The following is a 19,818-nucleotide window of genomic DNA, read 5'->3' on the forward strand; positions in this document are numbered from 1 at the left end:
GTGGGAGTGTCATCTGAGATTATACAAACAACCAAGATGATTCCCTGCTATCGGATTCAACCAACCCTTGTCGACTAGGTCCATAAATTACAATATTAAACACGTGGAGGACAGTTATTCATTTCATCCGGATTAAACCTGGCTGTGGTTTATTTGCTTGAGGTGTAAATCTGCAGCTGTGTTCTTTTATCAGGTTTTTCTCCTCACTTGTGAGTACGTTTAGTGTAATTTCAAACACTTGTGCGCATGTGCGAGGCGCGTTACTTCCTGGCGCCTGGACGTTGCCGTGGAGGGACTCCTCCCGTCCTCAGCATCATCTTGGGTGAAGCAGCGGCAGCACCGTGCGAGTGCGACAGGGCGCACAAGTGTAGTCAGCCAGCAGCGACCGAGGCAGCAGAAATGTCGGAAAGTGGGAGTCAGGAATCCGCCGAAGCCCCCAACGGCAGCGGCAGACCCAGACCGCCCGTCGGCAACAGAGTGGCCGTGGTCCTGGGCGCTCAATGGGGCGACGAGGGGAAGGGAAAAGTTGTGGATCTCCTGGCACAAGACGCGGATATGGTGTGCAGATGTCAGGTTGGTTAGCCCCCATGCTGCGTTCACTTGTCCGTTGCCGTTTAAGCTAGTTACCGGAAACCCCCGCAGGTAGCTAACGGCTGCTCGCGAGCTAAAACAAGTTAAAGGTGTCCGCTCCAGCGAGCTAGCGACAGCGTGCTAGCTAAGCAACATCTCTGTCAGTGTGTTGTTCTCAGTGTTTTGCTAATGTCACCTTGAATTCCTGCTAGCTGCTTAGCTCCTCAGACACCTTTTAATGCTGTGATGAATTGACTCCTGTCGTGTGCACATGACATGTAGCTGGAGGTGCGTTTGGCTAACTGAAGTGACCAGGTGCATCTCTCAGGAGCGCTGCTTTACCAGCCAACGTTAGCTTGACAGTTAACGTCGTTAGCAGGAGGACTTCCCAATGTTGGGTTTTGATTAATTCTGTACAGCAGCTCATTATATAATAAGTGTAATGTTATTTTACTGCATCCTCACCAAATGTTACTACACTACTTGCATAAAAGTTGTAAAGAACCTTGAAAAGTGCATGAATTTGGCTTTATAAAAGGTGTAGGAACCCTGACAGCTGGTGTAATATACTGGCAACAATTGGTCAATCATTTTTAGTATTTTTTCAAGCTAAAATGTCAAACTTTTGCTCGTTCCAGCTTTTTAAAATGTTTTTTTTTTGGTCATATGTGATGGTAAATTAAGTGTATTTGTGTTTTGGACTGTTGGTTGGACAACTGATGTTGGGGAGTAAAAAAAATCTGATATTGATATATTGGTTGATATTTTTTTGACATTGAAAACTAGAGTTGCAGCCATACCGTCAGTTCAGCCAATTATCTGTCTGTGTATAAGAATCTTCACTTTTCTTGTAAACACACTAATGTCGTCATCTTGCAGGCTGCACTTAAACTTATCTATACATGCACCGCACACACGCTGTCTGGTTTTGAGGGGCCCATACATACACAACCTTATCATTTCAGACAGTTTGGGAGGCGACGTACATGGCGCAAAGCGAGGCACCAGAGTACGTACATAACACGTGGGGATAACATTTACTTAACTATGTCAGATTGTACAAAGAGTTGTAGCTTCCTTGACAAACCAATGTAAAGTCGGGATTTGAGGGGTGTGTCAAGTGCGTGCTTTGTTTTAAATAGATATGAATGATCTTCTATAGGTGATGTGGACTTATGGCACAAGCAGTATGTCTAAAGAGAATGGTTTTATGGAGTATATATTCAGCTTCAGTATCACTTTTAGCATGTTGGCTCAGTGGTGCAACTCCTGGCACTTTGAGCTGAATTTGCATGCAGCCTGGTTTCCTCATGCAAAACTGATTGGATTGGACACTCTGAAATGCCTTGAGTTGACTTGTGACACGGTCGGAGATGTCTGTACTTTCTGTCTACAGTGTATTTCCAGGTTTCCATGTCTGGTCTCCTTGAACAGGAATAGGTGAGACAGTGTGTGAAGTCAGCAGAGGGAGGACAGAGCTGTAGTGGCCCAGAGCCACGTACTTAAACCACATCCACTCCAAGAAAGCTGAAGTCCGGTCAGCTGCTAGTGGACTGGTCATATTTGGTCTACTGGTCTCTGAAGTGCTGTGTGTAGCTGTATACAGCGTTGAGTCAACTTGTTTGGACTTAAAATAATAATAACCTCATGTTTTGTTGGTAGAGATTGTCTGGGCAACAAAACACATGAGAGCATCTCAGTTTGGCTGTGTGTTAGCCCAACAATTTGTACTCCCTATTTTAGTTGAAATGACCTCAAACCTCCACAGCTTCTCAGTGGTTTAGCAGACACCTTGCCTGCTATAGACTGCAAAGCAGGTGATCAAGGCAAAATGGTAAAGCCATATACATGTATCTGATTCTGAGTTAAATATCTTTTGGCTTTGGAGTGTTGGTCAGACAAAACAAGCAATTCAAAGGCGTCACTTTTGCGATAATGAAAATAGCCTCCTTAATAATGGAGACGATCTTGCTAATCTTTCGACTGCACGTGTTAACTCTGTGGAGTTCAGAGGACTGTTATTTGTCCGTGTTGATAACAAGTTGACATAACAAGGATTCTCCTCCCGAGCCTCTGAGCTTCCTTGGTCCTGCTGTCCTGCCAGGAGACACGTAAAAATAGACCAATATCTGGCAGTGGTCCTGCACAGCGTCCCCTCCATACATTAGGGTGTGTGTGTGAGTGAGCTGCGTTGATCTTTTTATAAAATGAGCTTCACCAGCAGTCCTGCTCGGTGTCCCTTACAGACCTTTAAGATCCTACAAATCATAGTTGGTTACAAGAAAGGAAAGAAGGGTGTGTAGCTGAAGGGGCATCTCAGGAGACTGATGGTGTTATTGTGGAATAATATCATATATCCTTATCATGTTTCATCAAGTAAACAGTGCACATATTTGCTTATTAGCCTTCCTTAAAGGCTCCAGTATAGATTCAGAGTTGTATTTGGCCGTAGTGGTTAAATAATACCAACAAAGTTGGCACAAGCCGTGGCTGCAAAAAAAGTCACAGCTAATGATTAATAATGAGGAAGATGATTTATAGTGAGCACTGGTCACACCACAGAAGAAAACAGAATAAAAGTCAGTGTGTTTGTTCCAGTTAATAATTTCTAGCCACACATGAGAGGTATGAATGTGTGCCAGCTGATTTAATGATATAACAAAGACAGTGACCACACTCGATAGATAATAAATCTCCCATATATATATTTATTATGTTTAATGAAATATCTGTAATAAACGGTCACAAAATAATTAAGTTTGTTTACTTTGTTATTGCATGAGCATTGCACTGGCTTCATAGTTAAGTACAGGAGTCTCTTTCAGTGTTGAAATCAATTTGTTTCGTATACATCATGTTTTAAAGCTTTTCTCACATTAAGTTCAGTCTCACTTGGCGACCAAATGAAACGCACCTTACCTTGAGTAAACTTGTGGACTGCTTTTAACATTATTGAAAACATTTGGTTATGTAATGCAGGTACACAACTCAACAAAAAATATAACGTGTAGTTGTTTTCAGACATTTTAAGGCAGGATTCTTACGTCTTATATCTTTTAAAACTATTGTCTTGACATTTTAGAGTCAAAACAATCAATTGATTAATCAAGACAATTAATCACGCTGGAGAATGACGACAAGTTGTTCAACTTTGATAATACTGAATTATGTCGGTAAAAGATTACGACGTTTACTGATGAACATTGCTGACTGTAATGCTCTTAAAGCTTTGACTTATACATTTGTATTATCAGGAGAATGCCTCAAAAAACACTGAATGTTTGTAACTGCACTCTTGGCAAATTGTGCACTTTTTCTGGGTGGAGATGAGAAGCATAAGTGAAACAGGCTGAATTGCTTTGAAACAAGCTTTTCAAGTTTAACAGTTTATCTTTCCTGTTTGGAGGAGTAACTGACGAGCCCAACCATGTTTACTCTGTGGCTTTTCTCAGTTATTTGTATGTGATTGCCAGGAGACACTTTGTTGTTTGGTGCACTCGATGCGTTCACTTTAGAGATGTTCAGTGAAACGACGTTTGGTTTGGCTAACAGACTATTATGTGTCAAAAACAAGTTATGTCATGTACAAAACTGAAGCCAGCCAAACAGAAATACCTGCATACCTGCAGGTCAGTTTACTGGAAAATAACTTGTGCCTTGAGTTTCACGCTAAACAAATACTGAAAAAGGCAAGGTGTGGTTGCCAACACCAGGGCTTGAAATTAAGATCTCAGATCTATTCAGGAGGTGGTTCCTGTGCTCACCATGGCACCCTGCTGCTCAGAGACACAATGTCAAACACAACACGTCTCTGATGCATGATAATGGTCATACCTGTTGACGAACATTTTCTGGTTCCAGCTTCTCAGTTACATGGTTGTTAACTGAATCTTTTGTATTTGACATTTGAAGACATGACCTTGGTCTGTGGGAAATTGTAACAAACATTTTCCACTGATTTCCTACGCTTTATAGATTAATTGAGGTAATTGGCAGATTAATCAATTATGAAATGATAATCACCAGTTGCAGCCTTCATAGTAAATACAAAGTCTCATTCTATAATTTTGGTTTGCACAAATATTCAGTATGTTGCCGTCTGCACACAGTTTGGTGTTACATTAAGCATTTTATGTCGTCAGTTTTGCTCCTGATGAGTTAATATAAGAACTTCTCATGATCGGAGGGGGACGGGACGGATCGTAAATGTATTTAAAAAGGAGAGGCATCTGCCCCCCTTTCCATCTGTTCCCCCTCGCCACCTTCAGGGTACTGCTGTGGCCAGGAATAACCCAGTGTGGTCGAAGCACATGCTGAGCTTGATTTATATCCACAGGCTACAGCGTTAGGAACACATCCTGGTCACAGGACCAACTAAGTTGAATTGGCACCTCAGGTAGTGAGCAATGACGCAAGCTGCGGACGCATGAGCAGATCTGCAGCTGCCTTATCATCCTCGCAGCAAAAAATACAAATATTTCAAATGCTTTATTCATTTACTCCTCCCTTTCTCACCTTAGTTTTCTGTGCTCTGCCTTCTTTTCACTGCTGATATCATCCTGTATTTTTTTTTTTACCCCCATCTGTGCGTCAATGAGTTGCACATTATAACCCCTCAGACTGAAACATAGCACGCATCAGATTGTGACGTCCTCGTCCTAGGACTCGCTGTTCCTCCTCTGGGCTCCACTTTAGTATCTTTATCTCCATTGTCAGCTGTGCTAAATCATTTGCAGGTCTAGATGAACACACAAACATTGTTCCTTTAATCAACCAATCAGAGTGGTTCAAAATCAAGCAGTCCATTGGCTGGCTAAGACACAGAGGAGAGAAGTGTTAGCATTTTCATTTCTCCAAACTTGCTTGCCTGTGTCTGTCTGCTGCTGCCTGGAGTCTTATTTTAGGTGAACATTAGCCACTGAATCATGATTGTTTCGCGTGGGCGAATCTACGTGGCAAAAACCATTTCAGTTTTATTGTTTTGTCGTTAAATGTGTTTAATCATTTCAAAAGTGATCTTGACAGGTCATATTATGTAGGTCTCTGCCAAGTGTTATGTGAGCCATAAAGTTAATGTAAGCCAGTCGTTGTATTCAAGCACACAGTTGTAGCTTGTAACAGGATTGTGCGGCCTCCAAAAAGACTGGAAGAACATATATTTACTTATTATTTTATAATTGTTAACATGTAAATACACAATATAGACAAAAAACCCAACCTTTTCCTTTCTGTTTATTATGTGTGAGGTCTTGTGCACTTGCACGCCATGGTACGGCGGTTATCAATGTCTAACTTCATAATTGCAAGTGCTTCTCCTGTTGAGACTGGAAGAAGCTAGAAAAAAATGTAGACCCGGAGGTAGAGCTAAAAAAATCCTGTCTGACTTCATTGTATCTATATTTTACTTGAAGGCACACAGACTGGTCAGACAAGCTTATGTATTAACAGCACAGTGAACTGCTCTCTCTATTGCTAAATGTCGAGCTAGCTCATCCAGCAGTCTCTCCGTCTCTTCTCCCCCTTTCCCTTCTGCAATCAAACCAAACAAGTAATTATCGCCAGATTTTCACAATCATGGCTTTCCAATTGATGCAGTCTTGTATTGCACCAACAGTGTAACATCACATATCATGTAGTCCTATATCGCGATGTGTTTTAGTGTGTGTTTTTGGCAACATTTTTTCTGAATGAACAGAACAGAACAGGCAGACTCAACAATGCTGGTGTCAATTTTATGAGCATGAATTATGCTAATAAAGAAAAATCACAAACACGCACCTCCACGTGAGGGGAAGTGGCTGAAACACGTTTGTCCGCTTTGTCCAGGAATCCAACTTGCAAAACAAAACAAGCAAGCCTCACAGAAAAAAAGTGGTTCCTCCATGGTTTGTTTTTGGCTGTTGTTTTATCATTGCGCTTCATCCGTGCCAAAAAGGACAGGCGAGCTTGTTAGAGGGTTGTAAAACAAAATTATACCTCCAGCTAGATGTTTTTTTGATGTGGGAGCAACACGTTTTTGCAGGACGTAGTTTTGGGTGTAGAACATCGTTACATAATGTTTAATCCATAGTACCAGTAATCCATTTTACTTTTCCTTTGGTTTAAACTGGAGTGAGACCTTTTACTGAAGATCTGAGTGCAGGAGTCTCTCAGCAACAACACAGAACAGCGGCCATTGGTTTATGTATGATGCTTGTTGCTACTTGCCAAACTATTCATCCTGCCTTCCAGCTCAGCCAAACAAAGTTGCACAGTCCATTAGTCTTATGCCTGTCTGTGCTTCAGTTTGCCTCTCCTCATCGGTCTCTGTCTCCTCTCTGCAGGGCGGCAACAACGCAGGACACACAGTGGTGGTCGACTCGGTGGAGTACGACTTTCACCTCCTCCCCAGCGGCATCATCAACCCCAAGGTCACCGCCTTCATCGGTGCGTAATGCACGCAGATACACACACACACTTTGCTCACACACAGTTACACACAGGCTCTCGTTCCAAGGCCATCTCCCCTCGCTATTTTCTTGATGAATTGATCGAGACTCCTTTTAGCGCGGCGCTCGTCATCGCCGGCTTAACGGCCTCCATTTTGACGACTGCTCCAGTGAGTGTGATCAGCTTGACTCGGAGCCAGACTGCAGGCTGCATCGCATCCACTCATCTGCATTAACTTCGTTAGCTAATGGCATCTTGCGCTTTCTTTCTGGCTTTCAACCCTCCACTGCACTTTAACATGTATGGCTGTCTGATCTGTCAATACGTAATCACATTTCCTTTTTGATGTATGACAGAAATGTACTCAGAAATACTTGCAGCGTGATGTGTCAAGTATGACATTTACTTGGGCGATGGTGTTGCAGTAAATTTTGCACTTGTGCCACCCATGTTTATTTTCATCTCCTAAGTTTTTATAAGTTTATTTTGAATTTTTAAAACAAGATAAATCAGACAAATATGGCAAAAAATGTAGTTAAATTGCAATCATGTATATTTTTTTGGCCTTTTTTCTACTTCAAGGGGCTACATCAACCACTTACTTGTGTTTTCTTGCCGTTTTTCACACCACTTTTTATTCCGAGAAGTTTTTTCTGAGCCGTTCTTGTCATAAGGCAGCCAATAACCCCAGCAGTAGATTCTACGAAGAGCATTTTCATAACAATACGTTCAATTTAGTGGGGGCTTTTATTCCAAAGTCCCCAACGGTACCATTACTGTGTACTAATGTGAAGGCACCTACTCTCTCAGTTAATTCCTGCTCTGCACATTAAACTTAACAGGAGGCAAAGACTTTAAAATGGAGGTGATTATTTTTATGTTCCCCTTTAGACATGGTCAGAATCTCCCTCTCTGAGTCTGAGATCACAATTTGGGTTTGTTGTGCTGTTGAACGTGTTAAGATCATCTTTCAGAAGACAGCAGGCTGGACTGTCACTCATAGTTGGCATCCTCTTCTCATTGCTGTCCATTAAAAGCTTCAAAAGGATTATTTCACAGTGATAAGAGACCAAACTGGCAATATAAAGCCTTGGCATCGCTTTCTTGGTGATGCTGTTTTTGTCTATGTGGATATTTGTAGCCATGCTGGCAGCTTGGTTTTATGGATGGCAGTGTTGGTCTGTCAGCTTGTCTACCACTCTACCCAAACAACAATTGGATGCGTGGATGCAGACTATTGTCTTGTACATAAAGCCATTGATAACTTGCCGCATTTCTGACCAGCGTTTTCTCGATGTAAAATACAATAAAACTAAAAAAAAAAAAGAAAGTTAAACTACGATATTACTGCTACCATACTTACAACGCTAGACAGTTTTTACTGTGTCTGCTTGTCATTTTGCAAAGAAATCTTGATTTCTCTTGCAAAAGCTTGGTCTTACTTAGTAGTACTTACAAACATATTTTCTGACACTGAACAACAAACAAACCCTGCTCATTTGTACACAGAGTTATTATAATCATTCCACTGTCCCAGAGTAGAGACATGTTTCTGTTTATTTCACCATCATTCTCCTCCCTGTGTGTTTAAGTACATTCATGGCCTCCAGCAGTGGGAGCAAATCTGTGTTCAGCTCTTCTCAGTTCTTGAGCTGCAAATGGTTTATATCTGCATCTCGCACATTTATGCCGACGGCGTCACTGAAACAGTGTTTGTTGGTTTATATCCACATCTATTGCATTTAATTTGGTCAAAGTAATTACTTTACCTCTTCCAGTTAATGCAACCCGATTTAAAAAGATAATTAGTGCAAGCTGTTTGAGTACTTTTCGAACAGGCTCTGACAAATATACGGTCTTTAACATCACAGTGAGGCTGCAAGTGCACACCTCCGCAGCTTTCACATTGTCACACATAGACAAGACGTAACTTATAATTAAGTGATTAAAGGAGGCTATTGTTAAGCAACCACCATGTGAGATTATTGCACCTAATACCGTACGAGATGGGTCTAGTAAAATCTTGGTCCGACTTGGATGATATCTATTTGAGGTATGTCAGATTGTGCAACAAACAAAGTGAATGGAAAAAAGTATTTCAGAACAGAGGCCCATCATCAGCTCATGACAGAAATCTTCGCCCAAACATAAGAGTCCAGCAAAACACAAAAGGTCCCACAAAAAGTTCTGTATATATGTCGAGCTGCCGTCACTAATCGACTCGTAATCTCTAACCCTAACCTGTTAAAGACACTGCTAATAGCAAAGATGATTAATGTTTCTGTATGTGTCAAGCAACCAGCAAGGAGATTTAATTTTTGGAAGTTTATTTCAACCAAATAACGTTATAACATCACAGAAGTCTCATTGATCAAAACACGGGAATAAAGACTTTCCAACCTCACAAAAATGAATACTCTTGTGTAATGTTACAGACAAATTAACTCGCTACAAACTCGCTCTGCTTGTACCCACCGTATCGTCTTCATCTCCAGAGAAAAAGTCCTGGTTTGAGCTCACTGCTCTGCCTGTCCTGCCTTGATCCCAGTCCTGCCACATTCACTGGGAGCCTGGTTCTGTTGCCTAGTTGCCCGGCTCTGGTTGTAGTGCTGATTCCAGCGCCACTACCTGCCAGAATTATCCCATCCCGGGCCTGTCATCATGATATCCAACGTTTTTGTCTTTTCACACAACCATCAAAAATCTGTATGGTTCCGATTTATCATGGATTGTAAACTGAAACATCACCTAATTAATTATTTTCCACAGGCAATGGTGTAGTGATCCACCTTCCAGGGCTGTTTGAAGAGGCAGCAAAGAACGAACGCAAAGGAAAAGGTGAGTTGTTTCAAACACACACACGGTTTATAACAGGTAGTAACCAGACTGTGCTTCAATGTTTGGAGACTCACTGTGTGTTTGTGTGTGTAGGTCTGAAAGACTGGGAGAAAAGGTTGATCATCTCAGACAGAGCACATATTGGTGAGTCCTCGCAGGTCCACCCCTGGACTGTTTTTATTTATGTGTGAATGTATGCATGAAAAAAAAAGTGTGTGTGTGTGGATGTGTGAGCCCTGCTTTCTCTGAGGTGTGTGAGAGTGTGTGTCCCCTCTCTCCCTCCTCCGCAGTGTTTGACTTCCACCAAGCGGTTGATGGCGTTCAGGAACAGCAGAGACAAGAGCAAGCAGGCAAGAAGTAAGAAACCTGTTGCTTCAAATAATGGCTGCTGCACACTCATCACTCACACACACACACACACTTTGATTTTAAGAGTCACTGCCAACACCTAGTCATCCAGGTGAGTGCGTACACCTTTTGTCTCAGGAATTTCCCTCTGTGATTGTAAACGTAAATCCAAACACTGAAGCAGCTCATGGATAAAAAAACAATTGCATAACGTCCTGCATTCCTCAGCTCTGACCGCGATGTTTGCCGAATTGGCATATGACGTTGTCTACAATGAAACATCGTGATGGACGATGACATCGTTGTTTGCGAGTTTGAGGCAGCGTGTCCCCTCAGTGTTGTCGTAAGGCAGCAGTTGCGTATTAGCTCAAGACGGTAGCCGCCGCTGTTTCCCACCGTTGCTCTGACATGAACCTCCAACTGTCTCACCCTCCAGAGTAAACCTGTCTCCTGTTACCACAGACATACATCCCTGTGCCAGGTTTAAAAGCGTCCTTGTCTTCGCACTACATGTCCATAACTTGAATTGTTCAGCCTCATATGCATAAAACAACGTTGGCATAGCCAAGGAAGCTAAGCTGAGAAAACTGTGTATAAAAACAGAATGAAATGACTGAGAGAAACAACGGCCCGCGAGAAAAGAAACACTGCTGCCACAAATTTAACCGAGTGTCTTGGGTTTGCATAACTGAGCTGGTTTAATAAGAAAATAATAAACGGGACATGGTGACGTAGTGTTCTTCTTTTCATTTCCTCTCCCCACAAATCACAAACAATAACAATAACAACTCTTGCCCTACGGCAACTCTGAGGGGACACGGCACTTACTTGTGCTCTCTGGTGGGGAGCCTTTTAAATCACAATGTCACGATGGCCAGGGATTAGTCGGCGATGGGCGATGGCATTGCTCATAGACCCGACCCTCGCCCTGATTCCGGGCAAGAGTCTATGATGTGTGTGCAACATGGTTTTGTTCTGTCCTCCATGTGGCTTCATACCCCACCATGAGTGTTAAGGAGCGAAGCCCCGTGCCTGTCTGTTGATGTTGACTTCCTCAGATTGTGTTTATTTCTAAATGTTTACTTGATTTGACTATGTAGTTAAATGTGGTGTCTTTTCTGTCTGTTTTAATTGTGTTTATTGTTGTTATTTTCTACTTTGCTGTGCTGAAGATCCTAAGTCTACACAGGATGTTTTATTTTGTTCTGTGTCTGATTTCTTGCATGGCTTGTAGAGTTGTGAATCTTCACTGGCCTCACCATTCGATTCGATTACGATTTACGGCTTAAGAGCCCGATATTTCCCCTCACAGTTGGTAGAGACCAAACCCGAGCTTAAAGAGAGTGATTACTGGACTTGAATTCACCAGGTCGCCAGTAACAACTTTGCTAGATCAACTTAAAAAGTGATGATATGTCGATCTGGTGTCCACAACTTGTTCTTGCTGCCCACAGTTACTGCAGGTTTTAAATAGGTTAATAAAATACTGCAGTAGTAATTACACATTTTTAAGTGTGCAAAGTTGGGAGGCGTTTATCTGAGTTAAGTTCTCACCTTTTACAGGAAGCGCTTTACAATTTTACAAGTTTTTTTTTCTGGGAGTTTCATTCTCACTTTCCATATGTGCAGAAATGTCTGTCCACAGTCACACACATGCTTATAGTCTCAACACTGCTCTGCCTGGAGGCGTCCTCAAGAGAGGACAGAGGGCAGACAGAGAGGGTGTAGCAGTACTTTGTCACTAAGAGACTGAGTAAACTGGTTTATTTTTGAGGTTTTTTAAACAATTTAGCTCCTACGCAGTCAACCATGCTTACTCATGTGAGGAATGTTAAGCTGATACTGTCAAGAGTTCAGAACATTAAGCTCAAGACAGACCCGGTTTAGTCCTGTTCAAAGCTGGGTTATCTTTACCAGCTCAGCAACCAAAGCCTCAAACACCCAGCCAGCTACTGAGTGTGTGATAGAGAAAATGCATGTTCACCAGGGGGCCTTAATGGCACAGTCATTCTAAGCTTTCAGCAGATTGTATGACAGGCTGGTGGATTTCCAGCTTTTGCAGTCATGCGTGACATGCAGCTCTGCTGCTGGAAGTCAGAACAGGACAGAGTCAGAGCATAAGAGTGGTGTTTAGCCAGATTTTTTGCCTAAACACCTTTTTTAACCAAAGAAGAAAGATCTAGAAAGATAAAGGAGCAACTTTTTGTCCTGCACTTCTGCGAAGATGCCAAAAGATTCTTATGAAAATGTTTGGTCACAATTAAAACAAATGTCAGTTTGTTGATGCATCTCTCAGATCGTTCACAACACCCATTCTTAGAGTGGCTATAGAAACATCTACAAAAGCGTAAACAGGTGTTGAATTTCCTTTGTTACACATGTATTAACGTCGGGACATAATTCAGTCAGTCTGTTGATTTTTACTTCAAAAGCCGTGATTGATTACAGATGACAGCCCTGAGATCAGCGCCACATCTGCTCGGAAAACATACATGTTCAGTTACACTTTGTACACGTGTGCATGAATCCACCTTTTCTGTTCGTATTTTTATTTTATTTTTACATTTTTATGCAGGGAATCTTTTCAGACTTTATTCAAGTAGCAAAAAGTACTTTCACTTAAGAACTTGTGCTTTCATTGCATGCTCTACTACATTTTAGAGGGAAATGTTGCACTATATATCTGAAAACTGCATGTTTTACATTGGCTGAGACTGATGATAAAACTCAGTAACCCCAGAGGATCTTTGGCTATTTCCATTCTGTAGCTTGCATGTACAGTAGGGAAGCAAAGTTTGCTGTGGCTAGCCTTCTTTTTAACAAGACTGTGTTAAAGAGGTATGTGCTGAGTGTGTTTGTAAATGGTTTAACTGATGTAACATTTGAGTTCTCTCATACTGTCATGTTTTAAAGGGAGCATATTGTGTCAGTAAAACGTCTACTGAGTTTCAACTGGCAATCAGTGTCTGTGGAATATCTTCTTGTTGTTGTTGGTGATGTAAAGTGAAGTATCGGCATTGGACTAGTCAAATAGTTTCTTTAATGCATGTTTCATCTTAAATTCAAATCACACCTCCAAAGCAGCCCCATGAACTTTAAGTCCTGTTAGACTCAGATTTTCCTGCACATTAAAACTTCTGTTACTGGGCCCAGAGGTGTTTCTCAGTGAGAGTTTCTCAGTGATTAGATGCATGACACAGTGATCTTTGAAACTGTAAATGACGTGTTGTAGACTGAGATCACATGCTAATGCTTCTTTTATTTTTTTCCCCCCTCCCTCCTCTCTTGGCCCCGTCCAGCCTCGGGACAACAAAGAAGGGGATTGGTCCAGTCTACTCAGCCAAGGCAGCACGTAGCGGTCTCAGGATATGCGACCTGTTGGCTGACTTCACTCAGTTCTCTGAAAGGTCTGTGCCAACATCACAGGATTAACTTTGTCTGGGTTTTTGATTAAATCTGTATTTAACGTTATTTGCCAAGTGTGCAAGATGGCTCTCTAAAGACCATTGTGTGATGAGTTAAGATTAGGTATTAATTAAAGTTGTGAGAAATGTAATTCTTTGTTTCCCAGCCGCGACACAATTGCAGTCACTGTAATGTAATCCTTTGAGGCAACTCGTACTTTGGCAACTCTGTCAAAGTCACGTCCACTAAAAAGTGCTTGTTTTTGCCACTGACATCTGAGGTTGTAATTTTAAGTGTCGGACAACATTACAGAAACGATTCCTACCGAGGTGAGTTGTTCCAGCTGTTGCCTCATCTAAGGTTATCAAAATCTGTTAGCCATGACTTTGGAAATTAATTCTTACTGGCAGTTCCTCTGAGTAAACTCCAAACTCTTCTTTTCAACTCAGTCACGTTTCCACCATCAGCTTTCTTCAACAACTCCTCTCTTGCAAGCTTTCAAAGCCAAACTTCTCTATGAACGAGACTTGTGTTTCAGTCTCCATAAGAATTATGTCCGTAAAGTTGCCAGAAATGTAGAATATCATCAACAGCAACACTTTTAGTGGACGTAACTGTGATGGTGGAAGTTACCCCAAAGGATTACATGGCAGCCATTGCGGCCTTGTCGCGGCTGCCAGCTGAGGCGATCTACTTTTCCCAAACTTTTGACAAGTATCAATCATTTACACACCAAAACCCGGGTTTAAAAATACAAGAATAGTTCCTGTATTATAGTCCTTAAAAAGCTTTCTCATGGCTCAGGAATCAGGGTTTAACTTCTGACTGGTCACACCACTTACTGCATTCAAAAAATAGCTTTTTCCATTACTGGTCTAGTTTGCGTGATCTTCACAGCTCTTCAGATGTGGTGGAAACACAAACGAGAGCCTTTATAAAGGCCATCTTGTTCCACGGTCTAGTTCCTGGGGATATGTTTGTGAACTCCCTTTGTTTCCAATCTAATTGAACCATGAAGTAAATCGATGCAGCCCAGTTGGGAGTGAGAGAAAAAACTAATCAAAACTGATCAATGTTGGCTGTTTCAGGTATAAGGTATTGGCCCAGCAGTACAAGGGTATGTACCCGACTCTGGAGATTGACATAGAGGGAGAGCTGGACAAATTAAAGGTAGTAGAAGCTAAACAGGAAAAATATTTCTTGAAACATTATTTTCTCCTGTTTGCAGTCAATGTTTTTGTTGGTTTTTAGGACTATGTGGAGCGGATCAAGCCCATGGTGAGAGACGGGGTGCACTACATGTACGAGGCTCTTCATGGTCCTCCTAAGAAGATTTTGGTGGAAGGAGCCAACGCAGCACTACTGGACATTGACTTTGGTCAGTATATCGCTGTGTATGATGTGAGAGCTTGCATGTGCAAGGCAGTCAAGGACGCCTGGTTTTTAACTTAACTGGTTTTGTATTCTTTTTTTGTCTTTGTGCTAACCTTTGCTCTGAGAATAAATGTCTTTTTTTGTTGCCAAACGCTGTTGAGTGCATTTACAGTGACCCCGTGATGTTGCCCTGAAACACTTAAGCTTTGTGATGCTCTTTACAAAAGCCTGCTTGGAGCTCGGAGTAGAGATGATGGTGAGTTTACTAACTGCTACTGACGTGCTCCAGCATCCGGGCTTGACGTGCACAATCACAGTTGAACCACTTAATGGCACCTGACTGTGCATGAGCACGAAAGCAGTCTGATCACAATTACAGAGTAATCATTAAGTCCAGAAATACTGTCAAAGGTTGTTTGAAGGCATGACAGTCGTGTTTTTCCTGTCAGATAATGACACACACTAATCTTTAGGACCTTGTTGTACTGTATGTCACTGTGATAGAGCAGACATGTCATTGAGAGCAGTGACGGCAGTGAGTGGATTAAAGTACAGTCGAGGTTCAACGCTGGTTATTACCAAAACACCACGCTTGTAACAACTCTGGTGGTATTAGGGCACAGTGTCCTGCAACCAAACCTCTCTTTCTGACTCGCTGTATCTCTTCTTGATTAGTGGCAAATGTCACACTAGCATCAAGCCTTGATTTAATCTGTTCTCAATCTCATTTTACACTAAGACTGTGTGTTCACGTAACTCTTATCGAGACTTATTTGGAATTTGGGAGCATGTACGGCGTCGGCTAAAGGACGCCAACAGGACACGCTGACTGCTGAAGCCATCGAGCCTGTTCTTCTTTGATTACAAAACAGTTCCTCTGAACTGGGATGATTTGCATGTTGACAGCCTCCAGGCAGGGGTGTAGCAAGCTTTTCAAAAGTGTGGGGGATGGATGTGGTCTTTCCAGTTAAGATAACTTGTTCCAGATGCCTTAATATTTGTATTCACTCCTGCTCAAATCTTTCTCTAAACTGCATGTCAACAACATCTAGAACTTTGTAGAATTCAGTCCTGTAGTAGTCAGAAGGGGACGCATGTACCTGTGCAGGAGCACTACCTGTGAAGCGCTGAGGTGGGATACGGACACGAGGAGAGGCAATAGGAGTGAGATGAGGTGTCTCACACATCCTTGTTGCCTCTCATTTACCCATTCACACACGTACAAATATATAGATATAAGATATAAGTATGTATATATGTTCTTCAGTGACCTGCTCTATGTCAAAGCCAGCCAGCCAACAGCGCAGACAGAGAGCGGCCAGAGAAACTGAGCGACTGTAGTAAGGCGTTTGTGCAAAACTGTGGGAAAACTGCAGAAAAAGTGTGGCTGTTGAACCCTCTAACCGGGAAAAGTGTGGGTGTTAAATCACCCACATCCCCCATGGGTGCGACGCCCCTGCCTCCAGGATCAAGGTGTTGAAACTCAATGCCTTTTATCACAGTAGTTATTAGATCATCTTTGAAGCACACCATTTTTTGAATATCTTCAAAGTGGTTGTGACCTCCGGGACAACCGTTGTGGTAAAACAGAAGACCAACCAGTTAAGTTGCTTTAAACATTGGCAAGATTCCTTCTCACAGGCAGCTCAGTTATCTAGACACCAGTTGGCTTCAAGCTAAAGTTGCAGCTCGGCCCCTATTTGCATTTCTCTGAGTTTTAACTCAGTGAAATCTGGACACACAGACATGATATCATATCATAAGTATCACAAGTGTTAACTGCTCCTGTCATTGCAGGGACGTACCCGTTTGTGACATCGTCCAACTGCACGGTGGGCGGGGTCTGCACGGGTCTCGGCATGCCGCCTCAAAACGTTGGGGAGGTTTACGGGGTCGTCAAGGCGTACACCACCAGGGTCGGCATCGGAGCTTTCCCCTCAGAGCAGAGCAACGTAAGAGGACACACACAATAACTTAAACACACAGGACATAAAAACATTAGAGCTAGGTCTGTTAAATCATGTAATTACTTGATCTACAGCAGAAGATGATTATAAGAATATTTGTTTTCAAGCAGCACCACCCAGAGGAGGTTCTGCTGCACTGCCACCGATAACGAGCTGCAGTAAACTTAATTTGTTTCGGTCAATAAATCTGTCAGTGACACCTGCTCAGGACTAAAACTGAAGCCTGAATGCAGAGCCTGATCTTTATGACTATAGATATTTTTGGTTTCTGAGACTGGTTCATTCGTCATGTAGAATTATAAACATGTACAAATAAACCTTCACAAGTCAGTGAGCAGCAAAGACCTGAGACTCATGAACCGTCTGCGCTCATCTCATTGTCCTCAGGACATTGGACAGCTGCTTCAGACTCGGGGGAAGGAGGTGGGTGTGACCACAGGCAGGAAAAGACGATGTGGTTGGCTGGATCTGGTGCTCATCAAATATGCACACATGATTAACGGCTTCACTGCGTGAGTTCACTCTGTGTTTGTATTGATTTCTGTAGTTTTATGTGTGTTTATCAGAGCAGCTTCTTTATCTAAATTTGCATTGAAAGTGTTTTATTTGTCACAAAATTTAACAACGGTTCTTTTCGTTGTCTTATTCCCTTATTACTTTTTTTTGTTGTATTCATAATTAGGATTAGTTATAAGATGTTCCATTAAGAAGCTCTGCTGTCTGAGAGTGCACTCCTTAATAACCTCCCTGTTACCTTTGTCCTCCCAGTTTAGCTCTCACCAAACTGGACATACTTGATGTGTTGGCAGAGATCAAAGTGGGCGTAGCGTACAAAGTCGACAACCAAAATATACCTCACTTTCCAGGTGAGCCAGTGTGTGAATGAGTGCTTCTTGTGTAAGCCTTAAAATCAATCCAGCTCTTAAAACCTGTTCTCTTCTTTCCTGTTCTCCATTTTTCCCTCAAGATACAAGTAGATAGGAGAGGGTTAGAGTACTATAGCAGTGTGATCAGTCTCAGAGGAGTTGAGTCTTCGATCTGTTGTCATAGCTGTTTAATTTCAGTCTCTTGTAACACTGATGGTGTGATATTACGCCCCTCCCGTCCAACCTCAAACCATCCTGTCATTGATTCTGTGCCAGCCAATCAGGAGGTGTTGCATCGTGTAGAGGTCCAGTATGAGACTCTGCCGGGCTGGAAGAGCGACACCTCGGCTGCAAGAAGCTTTGAAGAGCTGCCCGAGAACGCCCAGAAATATGTCCAGTTCATTGAGGAGCATGTGGGAGTGCCTGGTATGACCACACACACACACACACACACACACACACACACAGTCATTGATACACAGAATACATAAAAATGATTTACTTCATCAGAAATTTATCGTCAACTAATCGAAACTTATATCCTGAATTATTAATGTGGTCCCACCAGACACCCATTATTGGTTTGTGGTCTCGTCATGCTGTTTTAACCTTGTTTATTGTTTCCAGTCTTGACTATAGTTGAGCGTCTACCCAGTAAACCTGGAGGGCTCTAAATCAGAGCTGCCCCTATCTCGTATTTTCATAATCAATGAACCTCCAGACTATTTTCTTGATTAATTTATTAATAATCTGGTCTATAAAATGTCACATTGGTGAAATTGCCAAAGAAATTCCAAAACCTCTCATATAAAAATGATTCAGTGTCTTAATCAGCTGATAAGCACAGCTTTGCTTGTGTCTCCTTTATTTCTATTTGTTAGCCTAATTTCCTAGTGTAGTGAAGTGTAAGAGCGCCCTCTGCTGGACCACAAGGCAAACTTCTTCAACCAGTATGTTGCCCTAATAGAGGGTGCATTTTGAATATAAAGATGTTATTACAGTTTGAATATTACATGTTTTCCCATGTTCAAGCCAAAGGTTGACAGCCCTAATGTACAAGTGTATCCTGGCTTTATAATGCTTGTAACCTGTAAAAGCATTCGGCCTAAGACATAGACGAAGCCCTTTAATTAAATATGAACAATATTAGCGCTCACTTACAGAACTACAGTAAAAACTAAGACCAAGCGGGATGGAAGTAGAACAAATATCAAAAATCCCCACGACTGCTATTTAACAATTACAAAGGAAAGGGTTACGCAGATATCTCCTCTGAGTGTGTTTTAACGTACTGATTAAACTTACCTCTGCTTCTGTTTCCTCAGTCAAGTGGATCGGAGTGGGCAAGTCTCGGGAGTCCATGATCCAGCTGTTCTAGAAGAAGGGAGGAAGCAAAGAGGACACACAGCAGCCAATCAACTGTACCCTTCTGCCCCTCCCCCCTCACACACAGCCTACCTACCTGTCTCAACTCTCCGACAGAGACATGACCATCATGTCTGTGTTGTTAATGCTTTATCACTGTATCATCAGACTGTCCCTCGTTACAAACCGGACCTCTCTGGATCAGACTCCATCAGACTGACCTCCCAGCGTCTCACCTGGATTTTTAACAGTTTTAAACTTTAGGATAACAGCTCCACAGTCAAGACCTTCTTTAATTTCTCTCATTTATATGGTAGCCATCTATTACAGACTTACAACACAGTCAGCAACACCAGCTTGCCATCAGGTCTGAGAGAGAACATGAGGGAACGGACTCGACACACACACAGACACACACACTGACGCAGACATGGGATCACTGCCCGCAGGAAGTGTCCACGGACTTGGTCAAACTTTGTTCAAGTGTATTTTTGTTAATCTATGCTGTGTTTTAAATGCGCTGTGCCAGTCTGGTGTAAATCAATTTAAGAGTTTTAACCTTTGCACTTTAGATGCTTTGGACTATATCTGCTTTATGTTTTATTCTGCCAGGTTTACAGCACATCCTGACATGATAAAGGGATCCTTTAATATTT

General features: G+C 42.2%; 1 protein-coding gene across 1 annotated transcript; it reads left to right on the forward strand.

Moving 5' to 3' along the window:
* The first annotated feature begins 231 nt into the window (after positions 1–231).
* On the forward strand, positions 232–19,818 carry adss2 (adenylosuccinate synthase 2). Its single transcript, XM_084375071.1, has 13 exons — positions 232–573; positions 6,894–6,996; positions 9,769–9,837; positions 9,931–9,981; positions 10,128–10,194; positions 13,485–13,592; positions 14,679–14,760; positions 14,842–14,968; positions 16,762–16,916; positions 17,319–17,443; positions 17,700–17,797; positions 18,074–18,223; positions 19,123–19,818. Exons 1-13 carry the CDS (start codon positions 247–249, stop codon positions 19,173–19,175), a joined length of 1,515 nt encoding a protein of 504 aa, XP_084231197.1. The 5' UTR covers positions 232–246; the 3' UTR covers positions 19,176–19,818.

The sequence above is a fragment of the Pagrus pagrus genome (assembly GCF_965226575.1).
Source record: "Pagrus pagrus genome assembly, chromosome: 15".
NCBI classification, from domain to species: domain Eukaryota; kingdom Metazoa; phylum Chordata; class Actinopteri; order Spariformes; family Sparidae; genus Pagrus; species Pagrus pagrus.